Source organism: Myotis daubentonii, chromosome 17 (genome assembly GCF_963259705.1).
Source record: "Myotis daubentonii chromosome 17, mMyoDau2.1, whole genome shotgun sequence".
Lineage (NCBI taxonomy): Eukaryota > Metazoa > Chordata > Mammalia > Chiroptera > Vespertilionidae > Myotis > Myotis daubentonii.
The window spans coordinates 40,016,735-40,036,707 of NC_081856.1; the positions used below are offsets into that span (position 1 = coordinate 40,016,735).

Consider the following 19,973-nt stretch of genomic DNA (forward strand, 5'->3'; position numbering starts at 1 on the left):
ACAGGGACTGGCCTCGGAGCCTTGAGGCAAAGCCTGGCGAGAGAGCATGGCAGGGGATCCTGGACTGAACCTGACTACAGAGATTGGCAGGAGAACCTGACTGGAACCTGGACACTGAACCTGACTGGAGAGCCTGGACAGAACCTGGCTGGAGAACCTAGCGAGGGAACATGGCTACAGAACCTCGCTGGAGATCCGAAGCAGAACCTCTCTGGAGTTCCAGACCAGAACTTGGCTGGAGATCCGGGCTAGAGATCCTGGCTAGGTTGCTGATCAACTGAACGCTGTCTCCATGTCATTCCTTCTTCGCCGACTCCGTCCACACCTTTGGGGACCCCTGGACCCGCTGGGGCTGGACCCCGGCAAGTAACTTCTACAGTTTTTAGTTATTTTTTTTGACATTTTAAATCCGAATTTATGATGCTTTCCATTGGGTGGATACTAAAAGGAATGGCTGTATCTAGGGGGGTGCGCGTTCCAGGGCTCTCTGCCTGTGTGGTCACCACCTCCTGGCTCCTTACCAGCTGTGTACAATCTTTTTTCCCCCCTTTGACTTTTGTTACTTTTGCAGGTAACACTGGTTACCTTTCAGCTACGAATTTCATGTGTTTGAGCACTAAGGAAGTTGAATACCTTTTCATATTTATTAATCATTGGGGTTTTTTCTTATCCAGAAATATCTGATTATTCCCTTTGTTCATTTTGGGGGTTTTTTGGTAACCTGATATTGTTTGTCTCTTTATTTAACTGGTCTGTCGTATTTCTTGCAAACTCCTCAAGGTGATTTTGAAGAATAATGCCATAGTTATCTGACACTGCTTTGCATAAACTGTAAGGCATTATATATATGCATATGCATGTGATTCCTATTGAAACATTGACTTTGCTCATATGTTCCAATCATGTTATAATGCAGAGGTCCTTGCAGATTCAGAAACAGGTCTGACTGGAGTGTGAGCTGAATCCGGGAAGGGATGGGATTTTGTCTGTTTTATTGGTGCTGCATCCTCAAGTGTTTAGCACAGTGTATGAGTGAATGAGTATATGATAAACCCATACGTGAGGAGGGATTTTCTCAGCGTTCCATCAAGGTGACTTCTTTAGTTCATGTTCCGGTCTGCCTCAAGCCAGCAGTGAACAGAGGTGTATATGGCTGAGAGGTCAGAGCTGTGAAATAATGGTCTTAATATCCTTAACTTAGGAATCTCATTTCTCAGAACCTAACTTTCTTCATGGAAATACTGTAAACCTAATTAGTCATTCTTCCTCATTTAAGTGATAAACTGGAGACAAGAAGAGTTTAATGACGCAAGCATGGCTTTCAGCAATATGATAAAAGACCCAAGTTGTTGTTTTGTTTTGACTATTCCAGTATTTTAACTGCTGAATATATGATAAACCTCCTGGTGCTCCATGCCTCGTTCTTATTCTCTGACACCGAGGAGAATAAATTGTACACAAAGTATAAAAAAAATGACAATATGTCTTAAAATTGACTCATTGGTTGCCTCTTTTAGGGGAGAAGCTTTGCATAGAACTTTATACTGATAAGTACGATCTCCTGTAAAGACCTAAATTCAACTACCAATGGGTACTTGGCACCATCTTTTTTTTGAAAGTTTTTCTGTTCTGTTTTTTGTCCCTAATTATCCTACCTTGCATTATATTTTCCTGTTAAGGTGCCTTCGTATTTCTGGGAAAAGTTTATGTAAAATTTCATATAAATGTGGCATGTTCTGGGTGGATTACTTATAGTGGGAGGCAATATATAGTGGTTAACACTTAGTATTTGAGTCATGTAGTCTATTAATTATGATCTTAGGTGAGTTACTTAGCTTCCCTAATCCTCAATGTCTTCATTTAAAACATCTATAAAATAGGTATTCTTTAAAAACCCTGCTTCCATAGAGTAGTGAGGAGAATTAAATAAAAATAATACAAAGAGATTTTAGTCTAGAGCTTGACATAAAAACATGCAGTAAATACCAGCTGCAATGGAATATTATTATTCACTGTCATCATATTGATCATAGATGACCTGACCATGACTTTCAGCCACTGAACTGCTATTAGTAAATCTAAGAAAAGCAAGTGAAAATGGCAAAGGTGAACACTTATGGGTAGCAAGCGATGAGGAGAGGTCCCTGCAAGAAACTATCCTAGGAGTAACCCAGCTGGGATATGAACAGAGAAGTGGAACCACTTGGAGACAGATACGGATATGCATAGATATAGCTATCGATACTCATATACACACATACATAATTTGTGTTCATATATAAATGCACATGCATGTTTCTATATGTGTGTGATACATGCATGTGCATGTGTACATATACACACATGTGCATACATATAGACATTCACGTACACACATATGATTCGACCTTCCCTGGTTGTAGGAGCTGGTTAAGCAGTTGTCTGCAAGGCTTGCTGTCTCTGCATCTGATGCTGGAGCCTGAAGTCCAGCAGGCCGGCCTTCGAGAAGGGAAGATGGGGGTAAAGTGGGGAGAGCAAGGACAAGGTGGAACCACCAGCAGGAGCTGGAGCCCCGCAGAGAAGGAGGGAACCCGTGCTGGTTCTTGTCGCCTCCGCCCTTGGTATCTGCCTTGGTTATTGGGCCAAACACACACACCTGGCCACGGAGGCACAGCAGCGAAGGAGGGCCAGGGGAAGGCGGAGCAGGCGTGGCCCGGGAGCCTCGCACCAGGAGATGAGCCTGCAGACCAATTGAGCTGCCAGTGGTTTGCTACTTTCCTTCCACCCTCCAAGGAGTAGATGCCATTACCATGTGGGGATCCAGTTTAAGGATGACAACACTGAGGTGCAGAGAGGTTAGTCATTTGCCCCAAATCCCACAGCTGGATAGGGCAGAGCTGGGGTTCAGAGCAGGCCGGTTGACTCTATTGTCTAATCTCTTAAACCCTGCAAAGCTACAGCCTCCGGAAAGGGCAGGGAAGGAGGCAAGGGCGTGGGGGAGTCAGACTTGGTCTCTGGCGCCAGACCTCCTGGGTTTGTACTCTGGCCTCTCCACTGACTGACAGCGTAACCTGGGACAAAGTACTTCATCTTGGTTTGCCTCAATTTCCTCATCTGTCAAACGGGCATGATTCTAATTCCCATCGTCAAAGGTCGCTATGCAGGGTCAGGGTCAGGCTGTGGAGACACGCACATTCTTTGTCGCAGCGCCCAGGGCACTGAGCGCCTGTTGGCAGTCATCGCCCCAGTTTGCGCCAGTCAGCAGGTTCCTGCCGTCGGCCTGTCTGCGGTGGCGGGTCCCTTGTCAGCTTGTCGCGCGCCCCTGGGTGCTGCTCCGTTCCCTGCCTCCGTGATGGATGCGTCTGCCCTAAGGCGGGCTGGCGGGGGAGCGGAGTCGGTTTCCTGCAGCTTTTCAGCATCACCGCCTTGGATCCCGAGCCTCGTGCCTGCTTGGGGGGACAGAGGTCATGTCGCTGTGACCACATTAGCCCCGGCCACCAAGGGCCTCGGTGACCCAGCAGTGCTCCCTGAAGCAGGTGCCTCTGGGGTCTGGTCAAGTTTGGGCTCTACAACTCCATTGCTAATCGGGACTCCGGGGCTGTGCTTCTAACTCTGACAGAACCTCCCAAACGCTCTATTTTAGGAGGGTCCGCGCAGTGCGCCGCGGCTGACATAGATGATGAGCTGTCACCGAGTTCTCGCCCAGACGGGAAGAAGATAATTGCTATTAAAATCCCAAGTCTGAGAACCTTTTTAATGCCTGAAGCACGCGGCGCGCTCAGCCTTTGAGCAGGGGTGGTCCCTGACGGCGGGGGTGGTGGAAGGAGAAGGGGATGGGCGTCAGCCTGCTCGGGTTTGATTTCTGACCTTGCCGTTCACTTCCTGGGCAACTTGACAAGTTACTCCATCTCTCTCTGTCTCCATCTCCTCATCGGTTAAACGGAGATGCTAACATGAATTGGTGAGCGATTACATGAGTGGGATACTAGTACAGTAGATGCTTAACAGACAGTGGCCGCCGCTGGAATGTGCCGGGATGGTCACGGGTATCCCTCTGCCTCGTTACTTTTCGGTTACCTTCTTGTCCTCCTTTGCACCCTTTCTATTGTTTCTTCGTTTTTCTTTACACCGCCACCTTTTGTTGTTGTTGTTAATCCTCACTCAAGTATATTTTTCCATTGATTTTCAGAGAGAGTGGAAGGGAGAGGGAGAGACAGAGCGAAACATCAATGTGAGAGAGACACATTGATTAGTTGCCTCCCACCCGTGCCCCAACCAGGGCTGGGGATGTGTCCGCAACCAAGGTACATGCCCTTGACCAGAATCGAACTTGGGACCCTGCAGTCCATAGACGGATGCTCTATCCACTGAGCCAAACCAGTTATCACATCCCCCGCCTTTTCTGTCTCTCTGTCTCTCCGGGTCTTTAGTTTTTTTCTTTTTGTGGCTCTTTCCTTGTAAGGTTCTAGGTCTCCCAGTCCTCCCAGGAGCCTTGCTTTTGCCACACCAGAACACTGAGAGCAGGGTCAGCAAGCTCCTTTTGTGAAGGGACAGATACATGTATGGGGCCTCATGGGCCATAGGGTCTCTGCTGCCACTATTCAACTCTGCCTCTGTACTACAAAGGCAGCCACAGACAGTAATCAATGAATGCACATGCCCGTGTTCCAATAAAACTTTATTCCCCCAGGCAGGCTGCGGGCCAGATTTGACCTGCGAGCCATCGTTTTCCAATGATTTCGAGTTTTGGGGATGACAGACTCTTCTCGTTGAACATCTAAAGCCCACTTCCCTGATGCACATCCTGGGTCTCCGGTTCTCAGCATGCACTGAGGGAGCCACCCTTTGGTGCTCAGTGGCTCTTGTCCCACATTTTTCCACCGCACACTTTAGACAGTGAGTCAAGAATGACTGGCAAAGGTTGCTTTGTGAATCATAATGGAATAACGTTCAAGTGTAGAAACCCTAGAGAAATTCTATTTAGACACTTGGGCCTTAAGTGACTCCATCCATTCAAAGCTGATGGGTGGTGTTTGAGCAGTCGGCATTCAGTAAAGCTTGCCAGTCATGGTGGAAATCTATAAGCTTGGTGTCAGTACTGTGCACTTGGCATAGTTATTGACTGACTGTCTCAGCCCTCTTCGGAAAGAGCTTGCGCCCTGTGCTGTGGTTAAAACAAGTTGATTTTCATCATTAAAGGGAAAAGCCTTTGTACTTCATAGACCCGAGTTCAAGATCTAGCTTTGCCATGTGTTAGATGTGTCTTAGGCATTTTAACCTCTTTCAGCCTCAGTTTCCTTACCCATAAAATAGGGATAAGAATATCGATATCATAGGCTTACTCCAAGGGTTAAATGAGATGATGCTTTTAATGCCAATTGCAGAGCAAGGCAGCCTGTACTTGTTGTTAGGGGTTTTGTTTTTGAAATATGATTTATTGATTTTCAGAGAGAGGAAGGGAGAGGGAGAGAAGGATGGAAACATCAATGATGAGAGAGAATCATTGATTGGCTGCCTCCTGTACAACCCCCACTGGGGATTGAGCTGGCAACCTGGGCATGTGCCCTGACCAGGAATCGAACCATGACCTCCTGGTTGATAGGTCGATGCTCAACCACTGAGCACATGGGCTGGGTTTTTATAAGAAAATGTTTTTGTCAATCTTGGAGTTTCTAAGAACCCTTTCAACTGTGACAGGAGTAGAATCATGCAACGTGAGGCTTGCTGGTCACCCCCTCAGGAAAGCTGGAGGCCAGCTTCTACTCTTAGGACTCCAGAGCTGGGAGTTCTGACTTTTGACTGGTGTTGCAGCCCATCTCTGGATGGCCCACAGTTCCGTAGTGGTCTGCATTCCTGGTTCTCTCCCCTGGCCACAGTCTTTGCTTCTCTCCTTCACTCACACACCCCACTCCCTGCTTGTCAAGAAGTTATTTTCCAGTGTCAAACTGCATTTCACCTGCCAGCATTTCTGCTTACCACCTCTTTTTATTCCCCTCAGTGGGGATGGAGGGAAAATAGGTCATGTTCTTTCAAAAAAAAAAAAAAAAAAGAGAGGCAAGTTAAAAGTCCCCTACATAGTTCTGATATCTAACTTTCTCTTTTTCCATCCCTTTAGTTGAGAACCCTACTGTCTTCCCTTCGTATTCCAGTCATTCCTGTCTCTTCTTAAAATATGGCATCAAAACGGAACATAATAATAAGTCCTGGCCTCTCTGAACTCTCAGGGCAGTTACCCGCTGCGTTCCGGTGCAGAAAACTGACATCTCTTTCTGCCCAAGTTGCACCCACAGATAGTCTGTCAAACAATGTCATCTTGCCAAGGGCACGGCAGCTCCCAGGGAGGGGAACAATATAATTATTACAAGACCACGTCCACACTCTATTCCAGAAAGTGAATTCTCACTATAAAGTGAATTCTACCAATATGTCAGGCTAACCATTCGCCTTCTAAAAGCTAATAATCCTTCCTCACCTACAAGCACATACGTGTTTTATATTCATAGGACCTACATCCTGGTGTCATGCTAGCTTTTGCTGATTCATAGTCAGTTCCTGCTCCTGCAAGACACTAAATTATTTTTAGTTCCACACTTCCTGAAAACTGGTATATAGGACATGCAATATTTATGTGAAGTAGTAATTCAGAAACTTGCTAATAACTTAGTTTCGAAGAAACAAATCTCTCTCTATATATATAAAAGACTAATATGCAAAGTGTCCCCTCAGGAGTTCGACCGGGAGAACGGGAGTTCAATTTCTCGCTATAATGTGCACTGACCACCAGGGGATGGTGTGGAACATGGTGGGTGACCAGTGGTGGCGGGTGTTGAGGGAGCAAGGAAAGGAGGAGGTGGGGAGGCGGGGAACCTGATCGGCCCTGACTGCTGGCCAGGCCTGGGGACCCTACCTGTGCATAAATTTCATGCACCGGGCCTCTAGTCTAAAATAATAAAAGCATAATATGCTACTTAGACCAGACATCCTTTCAGACAACCTTCCAGATGAAGCTGGGGCTGTGAGGGAAGCCTGGGTCCCGGGTGCCAGAGAGAATCCGGTGCCAGCAGCTGAGGGAAAGAAGGTCTACTCTTGCATGAATTTCACACGAATTTCGTGCATCAGGTCTCTAGTATGTATATAAAATGCCTTCCATTTGCTCAGTGCTGTGTGAGGCACAGGAGATGAAGATGGTGGTACCTACTTCCAAGGTTAACTTTCTAGTATTTAACCATGAGCTACACCACCACCCATGACCTACATGACACAGCTCCAAGGACAAAACAGCAGGGTTACCTGATCAGTTAATTTCTTGAAGTCAATGTTTGGGCAGCCTTTTTATGAACCTGCGTTAAATGTCTTGTCATACCCTGAGCACCAGTAGAGTTCCCACGTTATTGTCGGATGTAGACTTACTGACATGGCTGAAGCAGTTCCCATTTTCTCTTCTGTGGGAGGAGGTGGGGGTAGAGTGTGAACAGAGGGCGGAAGATTGATGGGTGCAGTGAGTAGCAACTTTGCTTAGTAATGACAGTGTACTGGAAGTAGCACCATTTAGCATTTCCAGAGATGTAGCTGCTTTGCACCCCATTTATATAACTTGTCACGTCCAAGAAATGGCAAGAGGGATGGTTTGAAATAGACAGTTGGAGCACATGTCAAAAGAAATCTCTTCTCTTGTGATCACATTGAGAATGACCAATTTTGGTTTAAAGAATTTTTAATAACACCCTACATCCCTTACTGCTAAACAGAAAAACAGCCTAGGAAACACCAGGAAACATGGAACGAGCTGTCGTCTGTGTGTTTTCTGGTGGATGAAGAATGTTTCTATTGATTGAATGCTTCCCTGGTAGCTTCCTACAGAGCTTTCACGTGGCTATATTGTCTAGTGGTTAAGAGCTTAACCTCTGTCTCCCCTGAGCAACGTAAACGTATTAGCTCTGAAACGTGGGGTGAGTTAGTAATTTTTTGGCGTCCCATCATCCTCATCTATCATAGGAATAATAATAGTACCTACCCTATAGGGTTGTTGGGAAGATTTGATGATTATTTTTCTTTTGTGTTGAACATGGGGTATCTTATAACACAATGTAGAGAGATATGTTCTATTTTTAAAGATGCCACGAATCGGCCTGAATAATCCTGTTCACTTATTTTTGTTGTTCTCATGACAACCTGAGAAGAATCTAGCTGTGCCATGGACAAATTAGCTGAGTTGGAGAAAATGTAACAAAATCCTTAAACACATCATTTCCCTGGGGTCAGGAGGACCCCCGTTGCTCTCAGACATTCTCTTCCTGCCCACAATGTTCTCCCTGACTGCGCATGGGCAGTGGCGCTGTCTCCTGCAGGCTTCGCTTCAGTGAGTTTTCTCATCTATAGGAGCACGCGGCTCTTTGATAGAAAGCTATTTGCAAAGGAACAGGATGTTTTTCCTGCAGCTGTGATGTGAGTGGTATCAAAGTGATGGACTCCCTTGGAAAATAGCTTCATGTTATCTTCAGGGCCCCTGCTTCCCTGACAGCTTGAGCCTTGGACGTGTGTGTAATTGGGACTCAGTGAGACAACCTTGACACCCTCTGCAGAGAGATGTGCCGTTAGATACAGGCTCACAGAGAGCTTGACAAAGAGCAGTGTTTCCCTGGGGCAGAGTGAATGACCACTGAGGACACCCTTCCTGTGAATGTGCTAATGAAGAGCCAGTGGCCCAGAACTCCAGCCTCACTCACAGAGGAGACGGTTTTAATCACGCCTATCCTATCCCTCCTGTCATCACCGGGACAGGCCTCGCCATCCAATCACAATGTAGAGGGATAAGAGACATATATTGATTTCAGAGAGGAGGGAAGAGGCACAGAGAAAAAGTCAGTCAGAAAAAGCTCAGAACCATATGATTTCACTCATAAAACTGAACCTCATGAACACAAACCACAGTGTGGTAGTTGCCAGAGGGAAGGGGGTGGGAGATGAAAGGGGTCTGAATATATGATGACGGGAGAAGATTTGACTTTGAGGGGTGGGCCCACAGTGCAATATACAGATCTTGTAACATAGAAACCCACACCTGAAATCTATATGATCATATTAACCAATGTCACCCAGCACATTTCATTTAAAAGGAAAAAATAAATAAATTGCCTAATTTGTAAATCTAGAAGAAAAAGAATTAGAGAGAAGGTGTTTTTTATAAATGCTACTCTCCTGAACTGACGTGCATAGTGTTAAATTTGAAAACGATTGGATAGTGAATCTCACAGCTCTTGGGTTTTGCTTACAAATGAAATCAGAGCATCACTCTACATTTGCATCTGTTCTGCAGACAGATTTGGTTGAAAATAGCTTTAGGATTTTTTTTGGTGGGGGGGGGGCGGGGTTGAGTCAGACCTTTTGAACTCTGCCTCAGAGACATGCATGGGAGTTACTACTCTCCAAGGGCAAAGTCATTGTCAGTCAGGGTCTTTGACTACAAGTCGTAGTAACCAACTGGCTCTCATTTAAGCAGAAACAGGCTCTATGAAGGCCCTGGGAATCTCACAGGCCAAAAGAGCCGTCAACACCCCAGAGGCCAGCATAGCCTGGGGCCGCCCACAGCAGGAGCTGCTCTGTGTTCAGGGATGCGCCCTTCCCATCACTTTTAATTTTTTTGGTCACTCTGCCGAAGATTCAAATTCCTGGCAAACAGAACGCAGTTGCCCATCTCTTGGTTAGGGAAGAACAGGGCACATGCCCAACAGTCTGGCCAGATCACCTCCAATGGTGGAGAGAAGTTTCTTAAAAATGAAAATGGGGGTGCTGACATCAGAGGAAGGGAGGATGAGTGCCAAGGGACAAAACTACAGTACTTATAAAAATATATTTAAAAAAAATAAAGTATAGCATAGGGAATATAGTCAATAATAATGTAATAACTATGGTTCCAGATGGGTACTGACTAGATTTATCAGGATGGTCACTTAGTAAACTAAATAATGTCTAATCACTTGGGTGTACACCTGAAATTAATATAATATTGTATGGCAACTGTCATTGAAAATTTAAAATGATTTAAACTAAAAAATACATAAGAAATTTTAAGTCAATATAATTAAAAACAAAAACAAAAAACTACAGCACTTGCTACCCTGCAGGGTGGGATCCTGCATGTGGCTCATTTACAAGCTAGAATACAACTGCAAAAACCCATGACACCTTCCCCCATCTACCTCCCCGTGTCACTGAACCTCCCAGTGATGATGATGTGTTAGTCCATTCACTGACCCTCCCTTTTAGAGGGACCCTCTTGCTGCCTCCCAACCCCATCTCCCAGCGTTCACAGCACGGCCTGCTCCCCAGATGACACGAGGCCCATCGGCTCTGAGAAGAGGGAACGTTAGTCTGACTTTGGCCTTCACACCTGGACCTGTGCTGCGTCAGAGGGAGCCCCTGGGAGCAACGTATGAAAAGCTGGAGGTTGTTTGGTTATTTTCCCACAAGGCTCTAAGCGGGAGGGGCCTGCTCCTGTGAGCTGTGACAGTGGCCCTCGTCCAATGCTGGCGCTTAACGCTCACCTCTGTCCAGGGCCTGACAGAGGAGCGAGGCTTGGAGGGCAGTTGGGCTCAGGCTTCATGCTGAGGAAAAACCTCCAAGTGAGATGTTTGAGGTTATCACAAAAGGAGATTTTTCAAAAAGCTCCAGAGATACAGTGCAAATATTAAAAGCAAAAGGTATATCAGGCAGGATTCTTAGTTACAACCAAGTGAAATCCATTCTAAGCAGTTTTTTTAATCTTCTTATGTCAGGGTTACAAGTATATGAGTATTCTCAAAACGTGAAAGTGATCCTGACCTCTCTGAGGTTCATTCAATATCAAACTGCGTGATCCTTGGGCTCAGCTGTGTACTTATTAGCGCTGATAATCTTAGTGTTTCCAAGTATTTCTAGATACTGACGAACAAGTGTTTCCTGTAATTTGATAAGATGCAAATAAGAACGATAATGATAACAATTTTACCTTATTTACTAGAGGCCCGGTGCACGAAATTTGTGCACTCGGAGGGGGGGGGTCCCCTCAGCTCACCCTGCGCCCTCTCACAGTCTGGGAGCCCTCAGGGGATGTCTGACTGATGGCTTAGGCCTGCTCCCCTATGCTACCCGCTCATCCTTAGCACTGCTGTGGAGGTGGGAGAGGCTCCCACTACCACCACTGTGCTCGCCAGCCATGAGGCTGGCTTCTGGGACTGCACTGACCACCAGGGGGCAGCTCCTGCATTGAGCGTCTGCCCCCGGTGGTCACTGTGCTTCATAGCAACCTGTCGTTCTGCCGTTTGGTCAATTTGCATATTAGCCTTTTATTATATAGGATTACTAATGCAGCTTGCCAGAAATGTTAAGCACACAGCAGAACGTTGGGATTGGATACTTGCATCCCATTTAATTCAAGGCTCTATTTCCAAAATGCAGTTATGAGCCTGAGGACAGCAGAGGCAAGAAATAAAACCGACAGGAGGAAAATAGTGTGATTCTTCTTTTGTTCATTTCATAAATATTTATTACACACCTATTGTGTGCTGGGGATAAAATAACTTGGCCTCTTTTACATTTATTCCAAAATGTAAAATAAGCATTCAGTATGTGGTTCATTCATTATTAATTTTTTTAAAGACGATAATATATTGAAGTTAAATTGGTTTCTTTGTAATTTCTCTCCATTTGCTTTAGTTTTACTATATACAGCATAGGGAGCAAATACAATCCTTCTCAAAAATAAATGTTCAAATTTTTGGAGGTAATCATTTTTTTTCCAGCTTAGATTTGTCTTTTGGAGGCCAGTACCCTAAGTTATTGCAAGGATTCTGCCAGGGGAGATACACTCCCCTTTGTTACACTGCAACGTGTAACCCAGTGTACAGCAACTAGAAGAGGGACTTAGCAAGAGATCGTTGTGGATGATTCAGCTCATGATGACCCACTTTTGCTCTGCATCTTCAGGGTCGGCTTCTCGGATCAAAGGATTTTTCCTTTTCTTTTTCCTCTTCCAACTTTACCAAGATATAATTGACACGAGACCAGGATTCTTGAGCAGAGTCATAGGAAAGGAAGAGGGGCAGACCTGACAATGAGTATTGTAGCTCTGGCCGGGAGGAAAAAGCTGGGGAGCGATGACACCCTGTCAGACACCTATGAATGTGAAATTAGAAGCCCCCCTTTTTTTCCTGCTGGTGATAATGCCTGAAATTTACATGTTATGTTAATTTGACCTCATTTATGTAATGCCTTATTATAAAGAATTGCTTAGATGTTGCCTAATTATCTTCTTCCTCTTGCTTACTGGGAGGCTGAGAGTGCCAAGGTAATGAGTGACCTTTATTTGGCTGAGGCAGAGAAATCTGATATGACATTTTATTGTCACAGACCTTTGCTGTCATGTTTTTTTGCATATTTATTTTACCCTAGCCCACAAAAACAATTTAGATTGTACAGTTCCTTTTGTATTTGTCCATGTGTATATGTATTTTCCTTGTAGATATAGTGTGCATACTTTCCATCACTTTTTCATTTGATGTTACACAATTGTTGTTTTCTTCGCTTCTCTAGCATATTCTTAATTCTAGCTGTTCATAGATGCCCAGTATTCCACTGAATAATCATTGGTAAATTGTCATGCTTCGGCTTTTCAGTACTTTACGCAGTATCATGATGACAATTTCTGTGTATAGAGCTTATTTCTCCTGTTAGGTTATTTTCCTACGAGTGCCCGTAACTCAGCTTCCCATTAGGAAAAACAGGGTTTTACGATTTACGGTTTTCACCTCTCATTCTTGCACATCAATAACTACTTTAGCATGAATTTTTATGCATCCTACTTTCTCTGTATGGCAGCCTTACAAATGTATCCGTCCAGACACATTTATGTAACGTTTATGTAACGTTCTACCACTCAAGCCCAAGGTTCCTGCCATGACTGTCACTGTGACATGTAGGAAAGCAGCAGCCCAGTATGGAAATACTGTCACAGAGAGAGTGTAATGGTCAGAAAAAGGCACTTGAACCTGAAGGTCTGAAGATCCTCTATATTATGTCCTAGATTTTCCTTGAGTTTGCATCCTTCATCACCAGCTCATAACTCATTCTATACTTAGTCATCTCATATACTTTACTCACTTTTCCTACTTTAGTGACATGTCTTACTATTTGAGCAGACCTTTCCTTCTTAGTGTTTACATTATTGTTGTATTTGTATCTGCCTCCTATTCATTACTTATCTTTTAAACTTTTCTTTGTATCAGCAAGTTGGTTCCTAAGTTCACTGGGAGCTCTTTTAGTCTCAGCATACACCCGCCATATGACCCACTGATTCCAGCCTGGAGTATTTAGAGAAGTGCTCGCACGAAACATGGACGGGAATGTGTATAAAGCTTTATTCATAACCATCAAAAACTGGACACACCCACATGTCCTTCCATAGGTGAATGGGTCCTCTGTGATGTGTGATATAATGGAATATTATGCAGCAATGGAAAAGGAATGGCCTATTAACACACAACAACAACTTGGGTAAATCTGAAAATAGTTATGCTCAATGAAAAAAGCCAGTCTCAAAAGGTTTCCTACTCTGGGATTCCTTTTTTTGCAACATTCTTGAAAAGAGAAAGCTATGGAGATACAGAACAGATTTAAAAATTAATGTTAATTTTAAAAATATAACAAATAGCCCCGTTTTATCAAACTATGTGGTCATGGGTCTTTTGACAAGTTACTTAACCTCTCTAAATCTCAATGCATTTACTTGTAAAGTGTAGAAAACACTCTTTATCTTGAAGTGGTGTTATAAAGATAAAATAAGATGTTACAAAGCAGGTACCTGACATACAGGTGCCTCCTTTTTTTCTTCCCCCTGGTGATATTTCTCACTGGGAGCAGATTCATTTTGTTATTATCATCTCTGTGTTTTTTTTTTAAATATGTTTTTATTGATTTTTAGAGAGAGAGGAAGGGGGAGGGATAGAGAGATAGAAACATCTATCGATTGGCTGCCTCCTGCACACCCCCTACTGGATATCTAGCCCACAGCCCAGGCATGTGCCCTGACCAGGAATCAAACTGTGACCTCCTGGCTCATAAGTGGACACTCAACCACTGGGCAACACTGGTCAGGCCGTATTTTGTTATTTTTATCATCTTCAAATTTCCAGTTTTGCCTCAGACAAGGGAAAGAAATTCAAGATATAATTTTGCCTTGATAAATATCAAATTCAATTTGATAACTACCAATTCTCGAGTACCTCTGTGAAGGGGGGAGCAGGAATGGTATTTGGGAAAGGGTACTGCAGCAGTCTTACAGGCGTCTGGGTATTGGGCCAGTGTGTTCATCAGACTCATCAGTGTTGGAAATGTTTTATAATTAATACTTTGTTCTTTAAACACATAACTACTAATTTTAAAATTTAAATGTGAGAGCCAGCGCCTTTCCTCCACCCACTCTATCCTCATCAATCACCTTAAAGAATGAGTTATTGGGTTTTTCACTCCGAAAATGTAATTACTTTGCAATGAAATGTTAATGCTATGTTCTATTCTTGAAGTCACTTATTCCAGTGACAAAGCTATGTCCTAATAGAGTTGCTAAATTTTCTTGTAAGTCATCCTTTTAATATTTTATATTCGCCAAATGAGCTGGTGATGAGCTGGGGCGTCTTTGTTTTTACAAACAGGACTATCTCGGCAAAAACTCACCATCAGGCTGTGGACTTCAACATCTTCGAGGGCATGGTGTGCCACGGGGTGCCCCTCGTGACCATCTCCAGGGGCAAAGTGGTATATGAAGCTGGAGTTTTCCATGTCACAGCAGGAGACGGGAAGTATATTCCTCGCAAACCATTTGCTGAGTACGTTTACCAAAGGATCAAGCAGCGGGACCAGGTGAGTGTGCCTACGTGACTGTTACCCGGGGCGGGGCTGTCACCCGCTTCTGGATGTTGTTGGTGTGGTTGTCAGTACACTCAACTGAATACATTCCTGGGACATCAGACCTGATAGGAAAGGTTCCAAACAAATATCAATTTTCCAAGAAAGAATCATTATGGGATGGATGCATTTCCCCTTATGGATTGATGTCTATTCAGGGTTTCCTGATGGACCACGTTGGGTTTTCCCAGGCAAGTTCAGGACCTCTGGGGGCCTTTGGCAATTGGTTAGTCAGGGTATTCCCAGAAGCAGACTCCTCATGAATAAAGGTCTGACTTTTTTTTATTAGGGAAGACACTTGTGAGAGAATACGGGAGGGAGTCAGGAAAGTCCGGGAGAGCCTCAGACTACAATTCAAGTTTGAATCCAGTGAGAGAACGAAGGAGAGTAAAAGGGGTACAAGCATCCAGATGGCCACACAGACTAAGACAGACTGAGCAAGGCCTTTAGGCAGCGATTGAACCAAGTCTCCTGTCAATCAGCTGCATGGCATGATGTCATTGGCTTGGAAAAGCTGTGGGAGGCATGGCCTTCCTTCAAACAAGGGAATGGACTTCAGAGTTTAGCAATGACCCCTTGAAAGATTATGCTCCCTGTGTGCCGCGAGCCGGTCCATCCTTGCTGTTTCAAGGGACCTGGCATATATGGCATACGGTTCTTAATATGTTTGCTCACCTTCTTGGCGCTGTGTTTTAACCAAGGTCACCTCTCCGAGAAAGGTTGTTTCCCCAGGTAGGGATTTTTCCCTGAAGTTAGGGAGGGGATGAAACTCCTTAACTAAGTGCCAGGTGGGTAGTTAATCAATTTAACTACAAACAATCATGCTTAAGCTACATAATCTTTACTCCCTGGAATGGAGATAAGAAACGCCCTAACCTTTGTAATAGAGATTGATAGGATTGAATCAACTGGTATAAATACAGATGCAACAAGACAACAGACAGAATTAAGAAGACAGAACCTACACAGAACGTTCTCTAGAGACAGAAGAACTTCGCTGGAGAGAACATGGCAAAAGGTCCTGGACAGAAACTGGCCTCAGAACCTAGAGACAGAACCTAGCGAGAGAACATGGCAAAAGATCCTGGACTGAACCTAACTACAGAAATTGGCAAGAGAACCTGACTAGAACCTGGTGACTGAACCTGGCTGGAGAACCTGGACAGAACCTGGCTGGAGAACCTAGCGAGGGAACATGGCTACAGAACCTGGCTGGAGAACCTGGAGAACCTAGCAAGAGAACATGGACACAGAACCTGGCTGGAGATCCTAACCAGAACTTGGCTGGAGATCCTGAGCAGAACCTCTCTGGAGATCCAGACCAGAACTTGGCTGGAGATCCTGGCTGGAGATCCTGGCTAGGCTGCTGATCAACTGAACGCTGTCTCCGTGTCCTTCCTTCTTCGCCGACTCCGTCTACACCTTTGGGGACCCCTGGACCTGCTGGGGTTGGACCCCGGCACCTGTGGTTGAGTTTTGGGAGTCAGGTAGATCTACACTTTTTTAGGCTTGCTAGTGCAATTTTGGTTTTTGCAATAACAATAAGTAATAGTTAATCATCACTACTATATTTTGTTCTGAGCACTTGCTAGCTGCCAGGCACTGTACTAGGTAGTTTATATTCATTATCTCACTTACTCTGTACAACAAACCACGAGTTGATATTAATATCCCCAACTTACATAGAGATCTGAGTCTCAGCAAGATTAAATATTATTCCCTGGGCAAAGCATTAAATAAACATATGAGCTGGGATTTGTGAGAGGGCTTTCTCATTCCCGCTGTATCATGAGATCTCTGTAAAGCCAGAGGAGGAAATTATTGTGAAACTCCAAACATGGGGGAAATTGATTGTTTTTTAAAATGTTGGTGTGGAAATAGTATCAAAAAAAAATGGGTGAAATGAGGCTTGGGCATTGTCTGAAGACATTTTTCTCTTCATTAGGCAAAGATAATTTTATATGCAGAAGAAAAATATCACATTAAGATTAAGAAAAAATAGTTGTTAGAAATTCTTGATTTTAAATTCACAGGAGGGTTTTACAGCTCTTGCTTTGGTTTTCATGTAAAATATTCAGATTTCCTTGTGAATGAGGATACACGTGTTTGAAGGCAAGCAGAACAGCTCATATCATTTTTCCTGTTCACCTGCTTTCTTCTGAAGAATATTAATCGCTTACCATTCCAAACTACCAAAGCACAGACTCTAGTTCTCAACCTCTGGCCCTTTAAATACAGTTCCTCATGTTGCAACCCAACCATAAAATTATTTTCGTTGCTACTTCATAACTGTCATGTTGCTACTGTTATGAATCGTAATGTAAATATCTGATATGCAGGATGGGGTTTAGGCCACCCCTGTGATAGGGTCGTTCGACCGCCAAAGGGGTCGCGACCCACAGGTTGAGAACCAATGCTCTAGTGTTTCCCAGCTCCAGAACTTGGCTGGTTTCCTGGCTAGAGTGTTAGTTCCTTGAGGGCAGCATCTTACTAGGTGTACCGGTTAATAATGAGGATTTTTTTTCAGTAGATGGCGCTACACATATGTTGATTTATATGCCATTTGATATGTATGCTATTTTGTTGTATTGACAACAAGCTTCAAAACTTCATATGTCAAATTTTCTGAAGGTGTTAACATCATAGATATTTTCATGCTTAAAATTTCGAATTTCGTGCCAAAAAAAGGGCATTTGCAAGAAGTTTTAAACTGATAAGAACAGATACTACACATGATCTTAGCCAAAAGGCCGAGAAGCGATTGCAAGAAGTTTTAATTCATTACTTTATTTGGAAGAAAAGTGCTGCTGAAAGTTATCGTATGCTTCAGGAAGCTTATGGTGAACATGTTCCATCTCAAGATACTTGTGAACACTGGTTTAAACGCTTTAAAAGTGATGATTTTAATGTGAAAGACAAAGAGCGTCCAGGTCAACAGAAAAAGTTGGAAGACTAACAATTACAAGCATTATTGGATGAAGATGCTTCTCAAACTCAGGAACAACCTGCAGAAAGATTAAATGTTGCTCAGCAAACAATTTCCGACCATTTACAAGCAACGGGAAAGATTTAGAAGGAAGGAAAACGGGAAGTGCTTTGTATCTGAGAAATCTCATGCATCTGGGAGAGGGGTTTTATTCCCTCCATTTCATAGACGAGTGAGGAGGCTGGGGGGGGCGGGGGGAGCAGTTTCCTACAGCTAGTGAATGGCAAGGCTAGAATTCATACTTAGGTCTGTCTTGATCCAAAGCTCACATTGTTCATCCCTACAACATATTAGTTTGAGTGGTCATCCACTAAAAAAGAGACAAAAGGAAAACTGAAAAGTCATCAGTAAAATGTTGCTTCAGCAGTACGAAAGAAAGTCCTTTTTGCATGGAATTGTGACTGGCAATGAAAAATGCACAAAATCATGGGTTGATCCAGGTCAGCCATCGACATCAACTGCAAGGCCAAATCCCTTTGGAAAGAAGACAATGCTCTGTGTTTGGTGGGATCAGGAAGGGGTGTGGTGTATTATGAGCCTCTAAAACCTGGTGAAACCATTAATACTGATCGCTACCAATAACAAATAATCAATTTGAACCACGCTTTGATCATAACACGACCAGAATGGGCCAGAAGACACAGCAAAGTAATTTTGCTTCATGATGATGCACCATCACACACTTCAAAACCAGTTAAAGACACATTAAAAGATCTTGCCTGGGAAGTATTAACCCACCCACTGTATTCACCAGACCTTGCTCCTTCAGATTACCACTTGCTCTGATTGATGACACACGCACCTTCTGAGCAGCACTTCAAAACATATGAGGAAGTGGAAAATTTGGTCTCTGAATGATTTGCCTCAAAACAAGAAAAGTTCTATTGGGACAGTATCCACAAATTACCTGAAAGATGGGGGAAATGTGTAGCTAGCGATGGACATTACTTTGAATAAAGCACTTTTGATGTTTCTCTTGAAATTATCATGTCCTCTTTGGATTACAAAATCCGTATTATTAACGGGTTAATAGTTAATCCATATTTTAACTGGTTAATAATTAATCCGCACTACTAACTGATTAATAATTGATCCGCATTATTAACTGGTTAATATTCAATCTGCACTACTAACCGGTTAATAGTCAATCCGCATTAGTAACCGGTTAAAGTTAATCCGAATTATTAACTGGTTAAAGTTAATCTGCATTATTAACCTGTTAATAGTTAACATGCATCATTAACGGGTTAACTATTAATCCGCATTGTCAACCGGTTAACAGTAAACCCACATTGTTAACCGGTTTGGATGATAAATTACACGTCCAGGCTACGTTGAAAGATACATCATGCAGTTTGGCTTGAAAAATAAACCAGGAGAGAAAAAAACACAGAGACCGAAGACCAGAAAGGGCGGATGTGGACAGAGAGTGGGGCACTAAATGCGTTTCAAGTTTCGGGGTGGATGGGCTCCCAGTGACCACAATGCCAGCGCTGGGGAGCAGAAATGGAAGGCTGGCCTTCATTTCCCCTTGGCAGAATCCTCAAGGTGATGACAGGATCTAGGCTGAAGAAAAGCACTGAGTCGGTAGTGAGCCGAAATGGCAGTCCCGCAGAGCATCTAAGCAGACACAGAAAGTGGACAGGGGCTCAGACTGGTGAGCGAAGGGCAGGGGCCCTCCCACCGAGTGCGAGTGCTCCGTGTGCGCCCAACACTGTGTGTCAAGATTCACAGCTGGAAATACAGTCTCTGTTTTTTTTTTTCTGTGCTTTATCCTCTGTGCCTGGGGCTGTGTATGCGCATTAAATATCTATTGAATGAGTGAAGGAAGTGCTTTGTATCTGAGAAATCTCATGCGTCTGGAAGAGGGGTTTTATTCCCTCCATTTCATAGACGAGTTGGGGCGGGGGCGGGGGTGGGGGGTGGGGGGTGGGGGAGGCCTATTAGCCTGCCAGTTTCCTACAGCTAGTGAATAGCAAGGCTAGAATTCAGTCTGTCTTGATCCAAAACTCACATTGTTGATCCCTACAACGTATTAGTTTGAGTGGTCAAAATAAGACCTGCAGGA

At 44.0% G+C, this 19,973-nt stretch overlaps 1 protein-coding gene and 1 non-coding gene across 5 annotated transcripts in view; one reads left to right on the forward strand and one right to left on the reverse strand.

The window, feature by feature from the left end:
- The window catches only part of DPYS (dihydropyrimidinase), a 73,271-nt gene that overhangs the window by 48,634 nt on the left and 4,664 nt on the right, over positions 1-19,973 (forward strand). For 3 of the 4 annotated variants that reach the window (XM_059671938.1, XM_059671937.1, XM_059671936.1), the window contains exon 8: positions 14,667-14,874. In XM_059671938.1, coding sequence (XP_059527921.1) covers positions 14,667-14,874 — 208 coding nt within the window. Of the gene's footprint in view, positions 1-14,666; positions 14,875-19,973 lie in introns of those variants that run through there. The other variant, XM_059671939.1, reaches the window with a different exon arrangement.
- On the reverse strand, positions 17,490-17,681 carry LOC132220212 (U2 spliceosomal RNA). Its single transcript, XR_009449720.1, has one exon. It is a non-coding gene; the product is annotated as a U2 spliceosomal RNA (small nuclear RNA).